This window comes from Giraffa tippelskirchi, chromosome 3, assembly GCF_054371585.1.
Source record: "Giraffa tippelskirchi isolate mGirTip1 chromosome 3, T2T-mGirTip1v1.2.pri, whole genome shotgun sequence".
NCBI classification, from domain to species: domain Eukaryota; kingdom Metazoa; phylum Chordata; class Mammalia; order Artiodactyla; family Giraffidae; genus Giraffa; species Giraffa tippelskirchi.
In genome coordinates, this window is record NC_137277.1 from 22,838,477 (window position 1) to 22,858,889 (window position 20,413).

The window sequence follows — 20,413 nt, forward strand, 5'->3', positions numbered from 1 at the left end:
TGCCCAGGCTGTTCCCTCTGCTTTCTAGCCCTCTTTATGGCCTCTGTCAGCTCATCTCAAGGCACATCTCTGTCCCCACTGCTCCCTACCCCCAAGTCAGTTCAGAGGGACCCCCTGTATTGTTGGCACTCTCTGGGTCAGGATTTGCAAGAGGGCTTCAAATGCAGTAAGCAGGCATCCCCGGAGCCCAAAGCCTCTCTGGGCACTTAGTAGGACCCCATGGTTTAGATGTCGCAAATGTAGACTCTTAAAGGCTCCACCTACACCTGCTAAATCACTTAAGTCATGTCTGACTCTTGGCGACCCTATGGATTGTAGCCTGCCAGGCTCCGCTATCCATGGGATTGTCACAGCAAGAGTACTGGAGTGGGTTGCCATTTCCTCCTCCAGGGGATCTTCCCGACGCAGGGATCAAACCTGCCTCACTTATGTCTCCAGCATTGGCAAGCAGGTTCTTTTACCACTGGCGCCCCCTGGGAAGCCCACCTACACACTCCTACCTGAAAGATATCCAGTGTTGTTTTCTGTGTAGCCTGCAGGGGGCGGTGTGGGTCCAGGCTGGCCCCAGGAACTCCAGGGGCTGTTTCAACGGTCTAGACACCCAGCCGGAAAATCTCTGCCCAGGAGGAGTTACTGAGCTGAACACTAAGGAAGCCGTTTCAGGCGGGCCCCATCCTGCCTGCTTCAACCTCTCTTTAACATCATCACCCTCACGCTCCTCTCACTTAATAAAGCCAGTCACCCTCACCTCTAACACCCGGATCCAGTTCCTTCCAGACTTCGTCCTCCCTCTTTCCCACCAGCTCTCAGTAGCAGTCTGCACCCCAGTCTGTGCCCAGGGCTCCTCTGCAGCAAAAGATCCTCCCTTAAGAGTTTGGGGGCCCTCAGGCTCATATCTCCAAAATTCTAATCCCTAACAGCCCCACCCCGTCCACTGGGCTCCACCTCTTTGCTCACCCAAAAGTGATGAGATTACTGTTGCCTTGGTAACAGATGTTTTGTGGGTGGGTATGGGGAGACTTCAGGACATCAGAGGCATGGGGGAGGGGGGTGGGCAAACTGGCATAGGGCCTGGGATGGGCAGCCAGGGGTTATAACTTCCCCACCACAGGTTGCCATCAGCCTTATTGTCCCCAGCCTCAAGGAAAATAGAAACCGAATAGAAGGGACATCTTCTTGGAAAGAGAGCCTTTCTTATTGGAAGAGAGGGAAACATCTCCCTCCTGTGAAAACAGGTCTGCTGGACTGTTCAGCCTGGTGGGGTGGAGGAGGGGCTGCACATACTGGAGCCCATGTTGTGCCCCTCCAGGGAGCCTGAGGCACAGAGAGAGGGGGCCGCTCACTCATGGCATGTTAGGGACAGTGCCACAGGCAGTGGAAGGGTGGCTCTATGCCAGTGTCCTGAGCTCCAAGGGGTGGAGAGGCCCTCCTCCAGGCCCTGGGGACCTTGCTGTCCCAGAAGCCACAGCCAGGAAGTGTGTCAGGCACTTGCGTAAGAGCCTTCTATATTTCCATAAAATCATAATTACCGATGCCTGCCACGGGCCTTAGCTCATTAGAGCGGCATCTGCCTCTGGGGCCCTGGGGTGGGCTGGCAGGGGGACGTGAGGGAGATGCGACAAGGCCAGGCCTCTCACTGTGTTCTCTGTATTCCCAGCCCCACTGAGCCTGGGCACTCTTCCTCTTCCCAGCTGGAAGATGAGAACCCAGGCTTGGCCTCAACCATGACAAACTCCCCAACCTGGGAACCCCAGTTCTAAAGCTGGAGGGAAAGGCCAGCCACTCATGTGCTCAGCTTGGGCTGTCCTTAATAACCCATGAGGGCAGAGGCCAAAGCAGGGAGGGGCTTGAACTGAAGGTGTTTACAGGGAAAAATAGGTCAGTCCTTATGGAATATCAGTCAAAGAATCTCAGTCCCCCAGTGGAGGGCCCTGGCGTCATTCAGGCCGGTGATTCTTAATCTTGGGGGATATTAGATTCTCTGAGGAGAAAGCTCTGGACTCTCCTCCAGAAAATGCTTATCCTCCAGAATTTGATACAACTTCGAGGGGTTCATGAACTCCCTGAAACTCACCTACAAACCCAAGGTTAATAGGAATTCTTAAAATTTATTAAAAATATAATAGTAACTATCATGTACTTACTCTGTCCAATTCTTTACATATATTAACTTATATAATCCTCAAAAGAACACTAAGAGATAGACAATTATCCTCCCCATTTAATCCAACTTCCTGTTTCAAAATAATCTAGTCCAATTCATCCAATCTGAAGAGAAAGAAACTAAAGACCCTCCAGAGATGATGGACAGCTCTCTGCCCAAGATCACAGAGTAGGAACAAAGGGCAGACCAGGGTGAGGACCAGGTTCTCTTAATGTGCTGGACCTTGGCCATATGCAGATTTGAAGTCATCTGTCCATCCCATCGTCCCCAGGCTCCTGAGAGCCCAGCAGCTGTGCTCATTCACTCAGCTCTCCTAGTAACAGGCCTCCTGGTAGTTCTATTATGACTTCTGGTCTGAAAGTCCTTTTGAGAGAGTGACTGACACTCATCCTCCTGGAATGCCTTGCCCCTTGCTCCACCCACCCCTCATTTCTGCCCTCCAAATCTAAGATGGACAGTGTGCCCCCAGGAGAAGCCAGCCCCGTTGCTCCCGCCCCAGCTCTGAGCCACTGCAGTGGGAATTGTCAGCACTGAGACAATGACTCAGACTTAGTTCATGAAAGATCGCTCTGAAACACGAAGGCTATCGGCCAGAAAGGACATCCAGAGGTCACGGGATCCAGCCCGCTGCCTCCTCCATATTTGCTCTACCTTAGGCTTCTATTGCTGAGACCAGATGGGCCCCAGAACCCACCAACTTCCCTGCCTTTCCTTGGTCCCCCATACCACTGATTCCCCTGGGAATTCTTACCCAAGTCTAGTCAGGGTCTCCTTCTGGGTTAGTTCTCCCATGACATAACAGGCTCCAAACAGCCGAGGAAAGTGAGGAAAGGAAGCTGTTTCTTCTCTCTGCCTCAGAAAAAGACCTAGAAAGAGACAAGTCCCCCAGAAGAAAGGAGAGAAAGAAGAAAATGAAAACTTTCTGTGTCTGTCTTTCCTAGGCTAAGTGGTATATTGCACTATCTCATTCATCCTCTGAATAATTAGGTGGGCAGAGTCTCCGTTTTGCTTTTGAAGAAATCAGAGCTTTAAAAGTTACCTACCCAAGGTCGAGCGAATTAGTGACTACCTAGTTATTGGACTCGAAGGAAGCCAGAGCCTCAGTTCTTTGGAGGGAAATAGAGCTACCTCCCTGGTGGCTCAGATGGTGAAGAATCTGCCTGCAACTCAGGAGACCCGGGTTCGATCCCTAGGTTGGGAAGATCCCCTGAAGAAGGAAATGGCAACCCACTCCAGTATTCTTGCCTGAAGAATTCCATGGACAGATTAGCCTGACAGGCTATAGTCCATGGGGTCACAAAGAGTTGGTCACGACTGAGCAACTAACACACACAGAGGCACATACGTCTCTCAGGAGATCTCCAAACACAGAAGGAGCCCGTTTGTTCCAGCTCAAGTGTGCTAGAGATAGAGGCCTGACGATACCACCTCAGGGCGCTCCAAGCGTTCCTAAGTCTGAGTTGCCTAGGGAGGGGTTGTTGGGCTGACCTGTGCTGGGCTGGAGGGAAGAGGGTGGCCCTCAGAGGGGAACAGGAGAGGCTGATCACGAATGGGCTTTTGGGAAAACTGGACTGAGGGCTGAGGTTAGGTTCTGTGGAAACTCCTTTTAGGAAAGCAAGCACTCAGAGAGTCTGCCGTTTGTGGATCTGGAGGGGGAGGAGACTAAGCCCCCATAACCACAAACCCGCCCGTCTGCCCTTGTCCTACTTCTGCCACTGGCAAATAAATCTCTTTCCCTCGATGCTGTAACCTGAGCAGTGCTCCAACTCCAACGTGAGCTCATCTTCAGGAGGAGAGAGACCGCATGAATGGCTGTGTGCATGGGTAGATAGGGAGGAGGGACACAGGGTTCAGACCCTCCTCCAGGGCTGGCATAAAGGCAGGACCCTTCTGAGTGCCACCCACTCCTCATCTCATCACCCGCAGCAGATGAGGAGGAAGGAGACTTAGACCCAGAAGTCTCTCCACCCACACCCAGGGAAAGATTCTCTCAATCTCCAACCTCCCTCCATTTTCTTGGACAGGCCCAGAGATGAAGGGCCAGAAGGCCTAGGAGAGGAGAGCGGAAAAGTTGAGGAAATGGCAGGTGAGCAACATCCATTAGCAGAGGTCAAATGGACAGAAGATTCTTTGGAGGGTCCACCTCTCCCTACCCCCATCTAACTTCATTTGTGGTAGGATCTTTAGGAGGGGGAGTGTCTTGGAGAGGTTTGGGGACCTCAAGTGTGGGGACTGAGGCCTCTTCTCTGCTGAAGTCCAGACAACAGGATTGGAAAGCCATGTCGTTGTCCTGCTTTCCAGGACAGGGCTGGCCTTTGACACATGGTGTTAAGTTGTCCATACTCTGCAGAAGAAACCCCTACCGCACAGTCCAAGGATGTGTACATTTGGAGAGAACGTCTCCAGGGCAGAGAGACATCCAGTTAATGTGGTGGAAGAGTCCCCATTCTTCACTCTCAGGAATTCCTACCTTCATCTCATTCTCAGCTCTCCTTCTGCAGATCCAACCTATTTCTATCCTCCTCTAACCCTTCCAGACTCTAACATGATCTCCTGAACCTTCCTTCAACCTTGTCACGCCACTCCCTCCCCCATTCCGGATTTTTCAGTGTAAAACTGCCCCCTCCACTTCTTTACCCTCCAAGCTCCTCCCCATCTTGTCGAGCCCCCCCCCAGCTCCGCCCATCTCGCCCTTCCTGGCCACTGCCGCAGCCAATAGCTTAGAACCTGATTTGCATAGCGGCGGGGGGGGGAAGCCGCGGAGGGAAGGGGGAGGGACCAGGCGACCTCCTAAATCAAAGTTGGGAGGCGAGGACTGGGCGGAGGGGCCGCCGGGTGCCGGGCAGGGGCCGACGGGGGTAGGGGAAGGGGGAGGGGGTGGGGGGCGGGCGCAGAGGAGAGTGGAGCGGGCCGGACACTGACAGCTCCATCGCTCCCTCCCTCGGTTCCTGCCCGAGTCCCCACTTCCCTCCTCCCATCGCTCCGAGCAGCATCTTCTTCAGACCCTTGATCCTCACTCCTGGGGTCGTCCTGCTCCCTCGGCTCCGTATAATTGCCTCCTTTCACCCACCAACCCAGGAACTTTCTCTACCCGCACCCGGGAGTGGGGTTTGCTTTGCCTGGGCGGGTTTCTCCAGGGGTTCACTGGGTTGGGGGGCTGTCTCTAAGGGCTTCAGGTCCCGGAGAGACGCCTGCCACCCTTAGCCTGCTTCCAGGTGGGCTGCCGTCGGGTCTCGGCACCCTCTCTCCCCGTCTCCCCTAACCATGACCGAAATGAGCGAGAAGGAGAACGAACCGGATGACACGGCCACCCACACTCCACAGGGGACTGTCTCTGCCCTCCAGGAAACCAAGGTAACTCGAGAGGCGCGAGGCCTGGACCCCTGCCCTGTGCGCCCCCAGCCGGGGCATCCTCCTCCCGACTCAGTTGCCACTGTGGCCTCCGGTGCCCTGGAGTCACTGTAGAAGGGCCCGTGCGATCCCTAACGCTCCGCGCGGCGACCCAGGGCCAGTAGGTTCGGATGAGGGACCACAAACAGCTCCCATCACTTACACACGACACGCCCTTGCGCGCGTGATGAGCGGAGCTCCCCTGCGACCCCCTAGGGAGGTTGTAACTCGGCTTTGTTGGAGGGAGTCGGCTCAGCGAAAGCGGAGGGAGTGTGTAGCGGTGTGTAGCGGGTGTGGGCCGTGTACGCGCCCGAGTGTCCGCGCCAGGCGCACCTCTCCTGTGTCCGCCAGGTCTCCTCCTGTAGCTCAGTCTGTCCCTCTCTCTGCCCGTGTCTCTCTGAATGTGTCTCTACAACCTGTTTGTCTCTGCCTTAGTATCTCTCTGTGTGTCTCTCTCGGGTTCTCTGCGTGTTTATCTGAGTCTCTAGATGGCTCTCTCTGACCCGCCGCAGTCCGACATTCCCTCCTCCCAGCCCGGTTAGTCTCGGCGACGTGAGCCCGCGGCCCCGGGGTGCGCAGCTTCCGAGTTCGCGCTGGGGGCTGCGGCAGCGCGGGCCATCACGGGCGGGGACCCGCGGACTGTCGTTGCGGCTCCGGAGCAGAAAGACAGGCAGCCCCGCCCCAACCCTGCCAGCGGGACGGGGGCTGGGTGGTGGTGGGGACGTGGGGAGCGGGTAGAAGCAAAAAGGGAAGTCATCATAATTAATGAATGTCATAATTAACCCTAATTATGTATGATTGTTACTCCTGCGGGAGTCACAATGAATAAATTATTCCCCAATGAAGTCAGGCGCAGCCCAGACTCCTGGCGCTGAAGGGGCTGGGGGCGGGGAGAGGGGCAGAGAACACAACAGGGCTCACATTCTGCACCCCCCACCTCTAATCTGTCTGCTGCCTCCCCAAGTTCTAAATGCTGACCCGCAAGAAGTTCTGCGGGAAGCAACCTGAGTAGGGTCCCTGGGGATGGGGAGAGAAGGGGTAGTGCTCTCTGCCCCCTCCCCAGACTTCAGGCCAAGGTTTCCCTTTCCCTTCCACCGTGGTAATTGGTTCCCTCTTGGCTTCTATTACCCAGATGAGGAGGGGGGAAGCCAGGACCAGAAATGTGTGGCATCTTTGGCTCCCCTGGTATCACTAGTTCATCCATAGCTATTTCCCATGCCCATCCTCCTCCTAATTCTGTCTGGACTACTTCCCAGGATATGAGGTTAATTCAAAGTCAAGGTCATACAGGGAATGACCAAGGAAAGATGAGTAGGGCCAAAGTGGATGGAGTCTGGCTGAGGCACCCCAGGTAGGCTTCCCATCCCTAAACCGGAGGGACCCAGTGGGTCTCCATGTCCAAGACTTCAGATTCACACTTGACCTTTTCCTGCTCCCTTCTGAGAACTGGAAACCTTAGGCTCTCAGACCACAGAGTTAACTCCCCTTCAGAGAGTCAAGTCTACTGGGAGAGGAATGAGGTGTTGAGGTGGGAGGATATTGCTTGGAATAACTGTGACAGCTTCTTTCAAGCAGAGGGTCCCAGAAACAGAGCTCCATTCTGAGTTCCAGTGAGCCTGACCTCAGTTGCCTTCTAATCACCCTGGACAGACACATACAACCTCCCTGCTTGCTTCCCAGGGCACTGGGGGCCTCTCAGGTCCTGCCTTGTTTCCCACACCAGGGCCTGGCCACTCCGCCCCCTCCTTGAGTGCTTTCTGAAGGCAGGCAGGAGTGCTGGGCAGTGCTGCCTCAGCAATCAGCAAGCTCAGCTGTGTGGGGAGGGGGCTGCCAGGGCCTGGCGGATCTGTACCTCCTTCCTCCCAGCCCAAGGACCATCTCATTCTATCACCTCTGAATCTGAGCCATGGGGATCTAAGGAGCAGGGAAGGAAGGGAGTGTACACCTGACCTGGTCCCTCTGTACCAGGTCAGTTGAATCCCTGCCCCTTTGCTCCCCTCCCTGTAACTCACTTATGAAGGGCTACATAATAACAACACGGGCTGGGCTTCAGGTCTGGGAGGAAGGTACTCAGGAAAGCAGAGGTGGGCAGAGAGAATTCAGAATCTTTGCCAGCCTCCTTCCGTCCCCCTATCTCAACTTGTCCCAAGGAAGCTTCTGTCTTCAGACTGTGGGGGTGGAGGGGGAGGAAGGGAGAGGGTGGGTTGCTGCCCACCGAGCTCAGTTTGAGGCAGGTACAACAGAGGAGGCTGGTGCCTGTTCGACAGTGAAGCCAGCATTCAGACTTATTCATCAGTGTTTGGGGGCCCCTGGGAATTTCTTGCAGCCCAAGTTCAGCCTCCTGCCCACTCTAAGGTTGGGTGTCACTGCTAAACCTGAGGTATTCAGTGAGCTTCCTAGTGTCAGCATTGCCCTCTCTGGGTCCCCATCCCATCCTACTTCATGGGGTCTGCCATCACCCCCTCTGGTGCCATTCTTGGGAAAATCTTGCAATGCCAGCTCTGCCATCTGAGTCAACTTGTGTCACATCTGCCACACCCTCTGCCAGTTGCCTAATACCTTTTCAGGAGCTGGTGGGAACTGAGGGAAGAAAGGACCATCCAGGGTGTGGAGAGGTGGGGAGGAGGCAGGCAGGCCAGGCCCTGCCTCTGAGAGGGGACTCAGAATGACAGGCCTGGTGGTCCAGGCTCCAAGCCAGACAAGCTCCTGGTGGTTTGGCGGTGATTGGATGGGAGGTGGGGAGGAGATGGAATGCAGATGTGCCCGTTTGCCAGGGTATATGGCAACTTCTCATGTCAGGGAATGGGTCCAGGGACAGTAGGGGCACCAAAAAGATAGTAGTGGGGAGGTCTTCCCTGGAAACTAGGAGTCCCAGGAGTGGAAATACCTGGCCAGGCTGAGCCCAGATGAGGTTTGGGTGGCCAAGGCAGATGTCTCTGGAGTGGGCAGGCATTAAGCCATTTGGCAGAGATGCCTGCATCTACCCTCCAGCCACAGCCTTTGACATCCACCAGGCGCCCCAGGTGTTATTCCTTCCTGCCTCTCCACTCTCCTGGGATCTGGAGCAGAGTCGGGACTGCCCCGGCGCTGGGGAACAGTCTGCTCCAGAGGCCTCTGGTCCCCTGCAGCGGTGGCTCCTGGCACTAAGGCCAGGCAGAGACCAGGAAAGGGCACAGGCTGGACAGAAGGGAGGCTTGAAACCTCATCCTGTGAGGATTACTTTGGAAATAATGGCCTCGGAAGGGGGGAACATGATTGATGTCTTCAAATATTTGAAAAACTGATGTGCGGAAGCGGGAGTAGCTCTTTCTGGAGCCAAGGGAGGAACAAGGGCTGATAGGCAGGGAGGCAGGTTTCAGCTCTATATAGGGAAGCACTTTCCAGCGATTGCAGCTGCCCAAAGATGGAATGACTGTCCCAAGAGAGGGTGTTCTTGCCGTCACAAGAGGTGACCAACAGAGTCAGATAACAATTCCGAGGGGCTGTGGCCAGAGCGGTGCAGGGTGGGCACTGCTCTAGGTGGCCAGTCTTTCTAAGCTTACATCTCATGACAAGCCCATGGCACAACTGAGGGGCAGAGGTGAGGGCCAAGGCAGAGGGCTCCTTACTCCTTGGGCTCAGTAGCCAAAGCCACTAGTTCAAGTCCCAGCTCTGCTCCTTAGCAGCTGAGGACTCATGATGAGTGAGTAATTTAACCCCTCAGTTCTCATCCTGAAAAGTGGGACAATAATTGTCACCACCTCAGAGGATGGTGGAAGGTTAATGAATGCTGCATATCTATTCCAGGACTCTGATAATAACCACCTCTCATTATGTTTATAATGTTTTGTTTTTTAATATTCATTTATTTTGTCTGTGCTGGGTCTCAGTTTTAGCTGCATCACTCAAATTCCTAGTTGCAGCATGTGGGATCTAGTTCCCCGACCAGGGATCGAGCCTGGGCCCCCTCCCTTGGGAGTATGGAGTCTTAGCCACTGGACCACTAGGGAAGTCCCCAATAAGTTTAGGTTTTTGCTTTTGGGTTTTCAGGTTTTTGCTTTCTGTCTTGCTTAGAGAGCCTCTAACCCCGACTCCTTCCTCTTGGGGGTAGGATTCTATGCCTACAGCCCCTGGACAGAGCAGTGGCTGGTTCACCCATGCCTCCAGGCCTGTTAGAGCCTCCAGAGCCATGTTTGGCCCGTAGAACACATTTGTGTTCTAATTAATTGTCCCTCTGGGCCTCCACCTCTGCCCCAACACCCTGGCATCTGGGGCCTGAGGCCCTGCTTCTCAGAGACACACAAAGAAGCCCACAGTGCTGGCCAGGAAACTGGATTTGGAAGGAGCTGGGCAACTCAACATGCCAGTCACCCCAGGGCTCTGTCTGGCCTTTCAGCTGGCACACCAGGACCCGCCTTGTGCCCAAACATTTCCCTGTCTGCTTCCCCTTTGTCCTGTGGCCTGCTGGCCTCCCCAGGGCTAGAGGGGTCTCCACTTCCATCCCCTTGGCATGGCTGCCAAGCTGGAAACCCCGGGCCGAGTCTCCCTTCCCTATGCCTGCTCCTCCCCATCTTTTTTTTTCATCACTGGTGAAAAGAAGTGGGCAGGAGAAAGGGCTCTGAACAGGAGGTGGGTCGGGCAAGGGTCTGGGTAGAGCAATCCAGTTCATTCCAGGCAGAATAAGGGTGTGTTCGGGTGAGCAGTAGAAACAGCTCTTTGTCATTGTTATTCCAATGCTAAGTTGTGTCTAACTCTATGCGACCTCATGAACTGCAGCACACCAGGCTTCCGTGTCTTTCACCAACTCCAGGAGGTTGCTCAAACTCACATCCATTGAGTCAGTGATGCCATCCAACCATCTCATCCTCTGCGGCCCCCTTCTCCTCTTGCCCTCAATCTTTCCCAGCATCAGGGTCTTTTCCCATAAGTCAGCTCTTCGCATCAGGTGGCCAACATGCTCTGGCCTCATGCAGAATCCACCCTATGCTCCAGAACATGTACTCTGTTTAGGGTTCAAGCCACTTGCTCATCATTTATTCCACAAACATGGAATGAGCATCTTCTATGTGCTGAAGCCCATTATGGGGATTTGAAGCAACTTTCCCTGCTCTCCAGGGGCTCACAACCTCCTGGAGGAGTGAGAAGTAAATGACAAAACATAAACCTGATCGGAGCTCTCATGTGGTCCCACTAAAAGGAATTCCTACAGAAGAGATAGCTCCCCCGAGGAAGAAAAGTCACAGGAAACCCTGGAGGATAGAAAGCGAGACATAATTGGATAAGGCCGAAAAGAAGACAAGCGTGTCAAATGCTCAGAGGCATAAAATACAGATGAGTTCAAGTCATTATGTCTGAACTCAGGTGGAAGGCATGGGGTGGAACAGTGGGTTTGGCCAAGTAGTAGTGCTCTGACTGGCACAAAGGCCTTGACTGAGTCCTGAGGAGCCATGAATGGTTTTTACAGGGTCAGGGGTCACCTTCCCGGCAGCTGCACGGAGAACAGGTGGGGATGGGCAAAGTGGAGGCAAAGAGTTATAGCCCTGAACCAGACTGAGGGTGCCAGAGCCTGAACTAGGGCAGGGCTCTGGGGGTGCTGAGAACACAGTAAGGGATGGGCTGGAGAGGTGTTTCGGAGGGAGAATCAACACTGAGGTTGAGGGTCCAGAGCGACCACTCGCCCTCTCCCTGTTCAAGAACTGAGGACCTGGCATGGTTTTTTTGGCCCCCAAAGTATTATTTTGTTAACTCAAGTAAATGGTACACCCATTCAACGAAATTCCTGTGTGGCCATAAAAAAAGAATGCTGAAACTCTTTGTGTATTGGTATGGAATGATTTCCAAGATTTACTGTTAAGTGAAAAAAAGCAAGGTACAGGAGAAATAATATAGTACCATTTCTCTAAAGAAAAAAAGGGAATAAAATCTCTTGAATTTGTTTCTATTCAATTTCACATAAAAGTCTCAATTTCTTAACTGACATTTTTTTTTTTTTGGCCGTGTGGCATGGGGGATTTTCCCATGCCCATCCCCCCAACCCCCTCACCACCCCCCAACCCCCACTCCCCACAGTGGAAACGCAGAATCTTAACCATTGAACCACAAGGGACGTCCCTCTTAACTGACTTTAAATCTCATAAGTTCATTAAGTGGATTAATTTTTTTTTAATTAAAAAATCACATTTATATGGAACTTCCCTTAGTGGTCCAGTGGTTAAAACTCTATGCAAGGGGCACAGGTTCGACCCTGATGAGGGAACTAAGATTACACATGCCATATGGTGTGACCAATAAAGTAAAATAAAATTACCAAAAAAAAATTACATTTATTAAAAAAAGTCTAGATTTTTTTTTAAAAATTGGGAACCTGGCAATGCTGGGCTGGCCATATAGACTAACCTCAGCTGGTAGAGGAGACTAGCAGCTACTTGCTGGCCATCCAGTTTGCCACAGTCCCCATCGCTCCTAATTATGCCTGTCCAGTCAGAACTCCTTTGCTAGAGGAGGTTCCCTGCCTGGCTCTTGTGGGCACCTGGGGTGGTGACCTACCTTCTGGAACTTGGCAGCCTCTCTCTCAGAAGCTTTGTATCACCTCTGACTCTCACCTTCAGGCTGCTGCTGGTCAAGGAGAGACCCCCGGGAGCCGGCCCCCTCCAGGCTCACCATCCCTCTTCCTCTCTCAGCTCCAGCGGTTCAAGCGCTCTCTTTCTCTCAAGACCATCCTCCGAAGTAAGAGCGTTGAGAACTTCTTATTTCGCTCCGGCTCTGAGCTTAAGTGCCCCACCGAGGTGCTGCTGACGCCCCCAACCCCACTGCCCCCTCCTACCCCACCACCAGCCTCCTCAGACCGGGGCCTGCCCACCCCTGCCCCATCCCCCTGCCCAGTCCCACGCCCCCTGGCACCACTCAAACCATTGAGGCTGCACAGCTTCCAGGAACACATCTTCAAGCGAGCCAGCCCCTGTGAGCTGTGCCACCAGCTCATTGTGGGTAGGTGCCTGGGTGGCAACAGAAGGGGCCAGGGTGGGTGTGGGGAGTGGGCCCATGGAATGGACTGCCTGATGTCGAGGCTCCAGCTATTCATGGTCCCCAGTCCTAACTGTGCCCTTCCCGGTGGACGGACACATAGCACCCTTGGAGGTGGGTGAGGTCTCAGGATTTACTAACAACTCAGGCTTCGGAGTCAGCTCCACCCTGACCGTATGGGGGTCAGCACTCAGAGCTCAGCCTCAGGCTGGCATGAGGAAGCCCAATCCCTTGCTCCCCCCATGCCCTAACCTACCTCCTTTGCTCCTTGCCCATGGATGTAGCCTATCTTGACCACCCCCTCTCACTGACCACCCCTCTTGTTCTTCCCAGGAAACTCCAAGCAGGGTTTGCGGTGTAAGACATGCAAAGTCAGCGTCCACCTCTGGTGCTCTGAGGAGATCTCCCACCAGCAATGCCCAGGCAAGACGGTGAGTGGGGACCATGTGGAGATGGCTGACTGATGCTCCCTGGCTTGGCTTTTGGGGCTCTGAGTGTGGCTCAGGGCTGATTCCTCAGGTCGAGGGGTGCTTGGGCTTGGGGAAGGCCAAGCTCTCAGGGGCCGTGACCTCTCCATACCCTCTCTCTGCCCGCTTTTGCCACAGTCCTCCTCCTTCCGCCGCAACTTCAGCTCCCCACTCCTGGTACATGAGCCTCCACCAGCCTGTGCCATGAGCAAGGAGTCCCCACCCACTGGTGAGTGTCCAGCGTTGCCCCTCATCCCTGTGGTGTGAGGAGAGACCCACACACTCCTCAGATGGGCTTTGAGTTACACTGGCACTGCCTGTTCTTGGCACTGCTACCACCCCCTTTTAATTTTTTTAGATTTTTCTTCATCTTCCCCTCCCCCTAATTCTTTGGATGTTCCTGTCCTGAATGTAGAGTTGATTCATCCGTTCATCCATCCATCCATCCTTCAACAAAAACTTTATCGAGCACCTGCTAAGTGCCAGGCACTGTGCTAGACACAGGGACACAGTCCTAAAGAAGGTGGAGCTCATGGTCTAGTAAGGGAGCTAGACATGCTAATAATGATAATCACACAAATCATCAATTAGCCACCATTTGGTGAATGCCTGAAACCAAAGGATAGGAAACAAAGAGAGGATAAAAAGGCATCCACCTCATCCGCAGAGACAAAGAAGGCATCCAGGAAACTTGAAGGATAGGGAATTAACTAGAGGATCTGGGGAAGACCAATATGGACAGAAGGCAGGCCAGAAGCAGGCAGGGGTGGAAAAAGGACAATGAGGCTGGGAGTGAGAGGGTGAGATAGAACCCTGGGTGCAGGGCCTTAGGGTCCCTTTTAAGAGTGTTCTTTGGACTTTACTCTTTTTTTTTTTCTTGCCCCACCTCTTTTTTTTTTTAAGTTTAGTTTATTGAAGTATAGTTGATATACAACATTGTGTTAATTTCTGCTTTATAGCAAAGCAATGCAGTTATATACATTCTTCATATATATATATATATATACATTCTTTTTCATATTCTTTCCCATTATGGTTTATCACAGGGTATTGAATATAGTTCCCTGTGCTATACAGTAGGACCTTGTTGTTTATCTGTTCTCTATATAACAGTTTGTATCTGCTAATCCCAAACTCCCAATTCATCCCTCCCCCACCCGCCCCTCGGTAACCACAAGTCTTTGGACTTTATTCTAAGGCCAATTTTTGTGTTTTTACAAGAGCATTCTGGCTACTGTGTGGATTGGAGGGGCTGGAGAGAAGCAGGGAGACCATGGGGAAGCTATGATGGTTGCCAGTTTGGTAGCTTGGATCAGGCTGGCAGGTGTGGAGATGGAGAGAAGTGAGCAGATGCTAGACTTGTTTGGGAGGCAGGACAAGGTGATGGGGTGAACACGAACAGTGCAGAGTGTGAGAGGTGGAGGATACTTCAGGCTTGTGCCTGGGGACCATGGGAGGACATGGAGTTCTCACTTCAATTAGGGAGACCTGGGAGGGGCAGGTGAGGGGCATGCAGAATTCACTTTAGGGCTGGCTGAGCAGGGCAGCCAGCAGGGCAGCCAGGTGCCCGGCCTTGATGGTGACTCCTCGGCAGGGGCCAGCGGGAAAGTAGACCCTGTGTACGAGACCCTGCGCTATGGCACCTCCCTGGCCCTGATGAACCGCTCCAGCTTCAGCAGCACCTCTGAGTCCCCCACAAGGAGCCTGGTATGGGGAACACCAAAGGGAGGGGGCAGGGGTCTCAGAGGGTGAGGGGCTGAGCCCTCCTCTTTCTGTGTCCCCAGAGCGAGCGGGATGAGCTGACCGAGGATGGTGAGGGCAGCATCCGCAGCTCAGAGGAGGGCCCTGGCGACAGCGGTGAGTGGGGCTGGGGACCAGGGGCAGGAACGGAGCACAGTGGGGGCCACCACCTGCAGCCTCACACTCTGGCCCCACCCTGGCATCTCCAGTATTCACAGCCCCAGCTGAAAGTGAAGGGTCAGGACCAGAGGAAAAGAGCCCAGGACAACAGGTGAGGCTGGTATGGCACTGAGCCTTGGCAGGCCAGGTGGGAAGGGGACATCCTTCTCCTTGTCACTGATCCCTAGGTGGGTGAGAGTATGCTGAGTGGGAGTCTCACTGTGCCATCATTTATCCTCAATCTACAGGGATGGGCAATGCCAGGGTGAGTGGGGATGGGCAATGCCAGGGTCAGTAGGCATGGGAGGCAGGGGTGTTACCCCTCCCAACACTGACACCATGCCTATTGAGCCCACTCCTACTCCCCAAGGGTGGGCAGTTCCAGTGCAGCAGGCAGAGGAGGCTCCCCCTTCCCATCCCTGGCCCAGTCCCTCAGGGGTATGTGAGCAGGCGGGAGACTCCGACCTCTCCCTGTCACTGACCCAGGAGTGCTGTGTCCCATGTCCTAGCCCCAGGGTAGGCAAGATCAGGGCAAGGGGAGAGTGGGTGGAGTAAGAAAGGTGTCCTTCTCCCAGCAATGACCCCCAGCTTTTCCGCAGCCCCCCAGGCCTCCCCTCCGGAAGGATGTGGGGCCCATGTACTCCTACGTGGCACTCTACAAGTTTCTGCCCCAGGAAAACAACGACCTGGCTTTGCAGTAAGTCCTCCAGCAGCCCAGCCTCCCCTCCACCTCCACCCCCACCCCGGGGGGCTGCCTGCCTCCAACCTCAGGGCTCTGCGCTCCCAGACCTTGGTACATGAGTGTGAGGGGGACCTTCAGGAACCTCTGCCTGGCATGCTGGAGGCTACTGAGCCCCCAAATGAGACAGAGGTTCCAGAGTCCAAGAGGGTTGGTACTGATGCCATGTCTCCTGCCCCTGCCAGGCCTCTGACCTAGACAGTGTCTGTGTACCTATGGTCACACAGGGGCCATCGAGTAGCCTTGCAGGGGGCCTGGGGGTCTAGGACTGTTGGGATGCAGGGCGGGCAGGTCCCTCCTGCCCCACATGCTACCCGCTCCCCCCGACACTCTCTCATCCCAGGCCTGGAGACCGGATCATGCTGGTGGATGACTCTAATGAGGACTGGTGGAAGGTGATGTGGCAGGGTGGGGAGCGGAGGGTGAGAGGTGGTAGGCACCCGACTAGCCCAGACCCACAGAGGGCACTTTCCCGCCTAGGCTCACCCTCAGGTCTTGCCTTTGCTTCACCCCTCCATGCTTCAGTCTTGTCCCTCTGCCTACCTTGTGCCCTTCCCAGCCCAGAAGCCCTCCGACTAAGGGCTCAAACATAAAGAACCCAGGATCTACAGGATGATGGCATTGGCTCTGAGTGGATATTAGGTCTAGAGAAAGCAGTTGGGGTCAGGGGCAGCACAGCGCTCACTACCAGCCTCATTCCAGGGCAAGATTGGCGACCGGGTTGGCTTCTTCCCAGCCAATTTTGTGCAGCGGGTGAGGCCGGGTGAGAACATTTGGCGCTGCTGCCAACCCTTCTCCGGGAACAAGGAACAAGGCTACATGAGCCTCAAGGAGAACCAAGTGAGGACCTGGGCCCCGCATGGCTGGAGAGGCTGGCATAGGAGGGAGAGAAGTGGCAGGAATGTGGGCGAGTGCCTGGGAGGAGGAGGCTTGGAGCCTGGTGGCAGGAGGGAGGGCAGATTAGAAGCAGTGGGACTGGGGACTTCCCTGGTGACCTAGTAGTTAGGATTCCAGGCTTTCACTACCATGGCCTAGGTTCAATCTCTGATCAGGGAACCCAGATTCTCACTAAGAAAAGAGAGAAAGAAGCAGCAGTGGGACTGCTGGGAACTGGGGCTGATGGCCAACACAGGCATGGGCTCAGTTATGTTAGAGACAGCTGGGGGAAGAGCACTGGTTTAGGAGTCCAGAGGCTTAGGTCTGAACATTACTGTCAACCACAGGCAAGTCCTTTCCCCACTGTTACCTCCGCTGGGAAACGGGGAGTTTGTCAGGGGCATCAGACCAGCTGATCTCAAAGGTCAGCCCCGAAGTGCTGCTCAGTGTCCACTGACCGCCTGGTTCTTGCTGCTGTGCCCTGGATTCTCATGGGATCTGCTCCCATCACCCTGGCTCCAACCACATCTGATGCTGGTCCCATCATCCCCTGGGATGGGCCCTCTGGGAGCAACCAGCAGGACTCGGGGCCAGGGAGGCAGGCAGTGCCAGGCCTCAGCGTCGTGTCTCTCCCGCTCAGATCTGTGTGGGCGTGGGCAGGAGCAAAGATGCTGACGGCTTCATCCGCGTCAGCAGTGGCAAGAAGCGGGGCCTGGTTCCAGCCGACGCCCTGACCGAGATCTGAGAGGAGCCAAGAGAACCCAGAAGCCACCCCTGCCTGGCTCTCCTCGCTTCTAGCCCCCCGGGGGGCGGGTTCCCTCTGCTCCTCTCCTAGGGGCCACTCACCATGGCTTGGGAGCCTTCTGTACTGAGAAAGGTGTTATTTCTGGGGTCCTGGGGTGCCCTGAAGAGGTTGCAGCTCTGAGAGTTGGGGGTGGGGAGGAGGAGAAAGTGGGAGGGAATGGCAAAACTCCAGGTGAGTCCCCCTGGTCCAGTTGCCATGCAGAGTCCAGCCCTGAGAGGAAGTTCCTGAGGAACGTCTGGTCTGCCTCTTCCGGAGAGCCTGCCCCTGCCCACCGCACCTTTGCATGCCTGACACCCCCTCTCCTCACAGAGGCTCTGCTTGGGCCCTTGTGTGTGTGACCCTGCAGCTGCCACTTTGGGAGTGGGGCCCTCTCGGGCCCCTCAGACCCAGCTCTGGGTGGGGAGGGAGCTCAGGGCTGTGGGAGGACCCTGGTCTCATCACCTCTGTCACTCCATCAACTCTCAGGAAAGTTCTGCGGCTCTCTCTCCTGTTACTTGAAACTTGGGTGGACAAAGGAGGGGAGGGCTGAGGTCTGGGGAGGGTGTGGCAAATCAGAGACTGTCCCCTAGAGCAGGACAGTCACCACGGAGCAACTTCACTCTACCCTTGTTCACTGGGAGAGGACACCACCCAAGAGCGGCCTGCACACAGAAACCCACTGGCCCACGCCTGATCAAAACAATCCCCATTTCACTGTCAGGACTCTGAACGCTCAGTTCTGTCCCAGACCTTGCCAGGTCTGCCCCAGGAGCCCCACCCTCAGGACTGACCCTGCAATAGCCCTTCCTTACCCCCTTTCTCGGGGCTCTGTGGGGGACAGGACTGCTGTTGCAGGGGGCCCTTTTTCTGGCTGCATCTGTTTCCTTTTCCAGGACACAGAGCCCTGGGAGAAATCGGGAGTGGGAGACAGACAACGAATTCTGTTTGACCACCAGAAAGGGAAGGGGGTAGGCACGCTAGGGGAGGGGGTGTGTGGGGACACGCAAAGAGGACCCCCTCCCTTGCAGGTTGCTTTTCTCTGGTGCCGATCTCCTCCCCCCGCCCAAGCTCAGACCCTCCTCTTGTGCCCTTGATCATGCCAGCCAATGCCACCCCCATCCTGGGCACAGTCACACCCTCCCATGTGGTGGGAGGGACACATCTTCCTACCCACTGGCCCCTGCACCACCTCTCCCGCGCAGAGCGGGGAGGAACTCAAGCCACACTGCCCTGTTTGCTGCCATGAGGCCCCCCCCCCAGCAATATCCCAGGGGCGGGCCCAATGCCCACTGTACATGAGGCTGCATGAGGAGTCTGCTGGGGCATTGCTGAGCCCCCAGACCCCTAATTAAATGTTTCTTGTCCCAACCTGGCTGCTGTATGTATCTATCAACTTGGGTCAGAGGAAGGGAAGGGGTGGGCGGGGCCTGTGGGGTGTGGTGGGTGTGGACCAAAATAGGAGACAGCCTGAAGGTCGGAGAATGTGTTCATCTCTGAGAAGAGGGATACAGGGGCTGGGCTGGCCCTGACAGTGAGGGTCCTCAAGCCTCCTCACTCCAGATCCGAGAAAATGGAGGAAGAGGTTTGGGGGACTCTGGAGGGAGAGAGGGTGGGGCTGAGGTCATTTTCTGGTTCGATGAGGACTTGCGTTGCTCAGGGGGCGGGCACGCACCTCCGCATTTTTGCCCACCCAGAGGTACACCCGGAGACCAGCCGAACGCAGGGTCTGGCGGCCTCAATATCCACTCGAGATCAGCCTCGCCCCGCAGCCCCCTAAGCCCGAGGCAGATACGTTGGCGGGCCGTGCGGCCCTGAGATGACTCAATCACTCCCATCATTGGGAGCCTGGCGCAAGGGGGCCGCGGTGGCGCCCCTCCAGCCGCGGTGCCCGCCGCCCACCTGCTCGGCAGAGCCGCCTTTCCCCTCCGGCAAGCCCAAGCCCGGCCGCGTCATCGCCCAGGCGAGCGCGTCCTGGGCTATTTATAGACAGAGGGGAGCGCCGAGGGAGGGAGAGGAAGGCTGCGGGGGTGCCAGGGCAACGGCGTGCAGCCAGAATGCAGAGTGGGTGGGGGCCTGCTCCTCCGGATAGGCACCCATCAGGTTCTGCCTTCCAGCCCCCTACCCCCAAATCAAGGTGGGACAGGTGGGACCAGTCCCTGGGTCCCCAACCATGCTTTCTTTGGTCCCTTTCATCCAGGAATGATGGGGGTGGGGGGCAGCGGAGGAACAGGAGGAGGGTGACTCCCCTTCCTAGGACCCTTGATGGTGGGATTGGATAACAGGGTCACAGACCCAGTGGAAAGGCTTATAAAGAGAGGAACTCACACAAATAGACACCTACTATGTCTGGGAAACTGTGCCAGGGACTTAATTTTATTTTATCCTCTTAAGGACCCAGTGAGGAAAGTGGTGGTGTCCCCTTTTCACAGATGATGAAACTGAGGCCCAGAGATATTAGGTGGCTTGCCCATGGTCATACAGATTATCCAGCCCAAACTTGTCCTTTTTTTACACAGAGCAGCTGAGGCCCAGAGCAGACTCATAACTTGCCCAAGGTCATCCAGCAAATTAATGGTCGAGCTGGTTTCAGAAATTCTCTTGCTTCCCAGTTTAACTTTTCTCCAACTTGACCCTGGGTTTCTCAGGGCCTTAAACCAATAAGATGGAAACAGAGACCCCTGGAGATGCTGGAGGGGCTCCAGGGATCAAGACCTCACCCCCTGGAGACAGAGACTTTCAGCCAAACCTTCTGAACACCCACTTGTGTCCGTACCAGCCAGCAGCTGGCCTGGACCCCCACCTCCCCCCAGCTCATTTGCCGCACTGCTGACCACAGCAGCTTTTTCGGGTGGCTGAACCACCCAACAGCAGGCTCACAGCCTGGGGACTAGGAACAGCTGGTGCCCCCGCTGTAGCCGCGGCCCTCCTGTGTGTCCACTCTGGGGGTGGCAGGAGTAGCAACACCATTGGCCTGGGGTGGAGGATGCTCAGCAACCTGCTGGTGGTGCCCACCCACCATTGGCTGTCGTCTGTGCCCTCTGTCCCCCTACCTCAGCCTGAGCTTAACTTGGGTACCCTGAGGGATTAAGGTT

The 20,413-nt window shown here is 55.2% G+C and overlaps 1 protein-coding gene across 7 annotated transcripts; it reads left to right on the forward strand.

The window, feature by feature from the left end:
• The first annotated feature begins 5,035 nt into the window (after window positions 1-5,035).
• Window positions 5,036-18,689, forward strand: STAC2 (SH3 and cysteine rich domain 2). 7 transcript variants are annotated; one of them, XR_014080110.1, is made up of 12 exons: window positions 5,340-5,518; window positions 12,142-12,520; window positions 12,890-12,987; window positions 13,162-13,252; window positions 14,618-14,730; window positions 14,808-14,880; window positions 14,973-15,034; window positions 15,111-15,187; window positions 15,522-15,619; window positions 16,005-16,056; window positions 16,364-16,501; window positions 17,178-18,689. XR_014080110.1 is itself a non-coding variant. In XM_081582242.1 (11 exons), the coding sequence occupies exons 1-11, from the start codon at window positions 5,429-5,431 to the stop codon at window positions 17,280-17,282; spliced, it is 1,227 nt and encodes a 408-aa protein (XP_081438368.1). In that variant the 5' UTR covers window positions 5,036-5,428; the 3' UTR covers window positions 17,283-18,689. The 7 variants fall into 7 exon arrangements, 5 of the variants coding, with proteins under 5 accessions (XP_081438368.1, XP_081438366.1, XP_081438367.1 ...); XR_014080111.1 differs by having other exon boundaries at window positions 15,171-15,187; XM_081582242.1 differs by lacking the exon at window positions 15,111-15,187 and having other exon boundaries at window positions 5,036-5,518; window positions 12,214-12,520.
• Window positions 18,690-20,413: the final 1,724 nt, after the last annotated feature.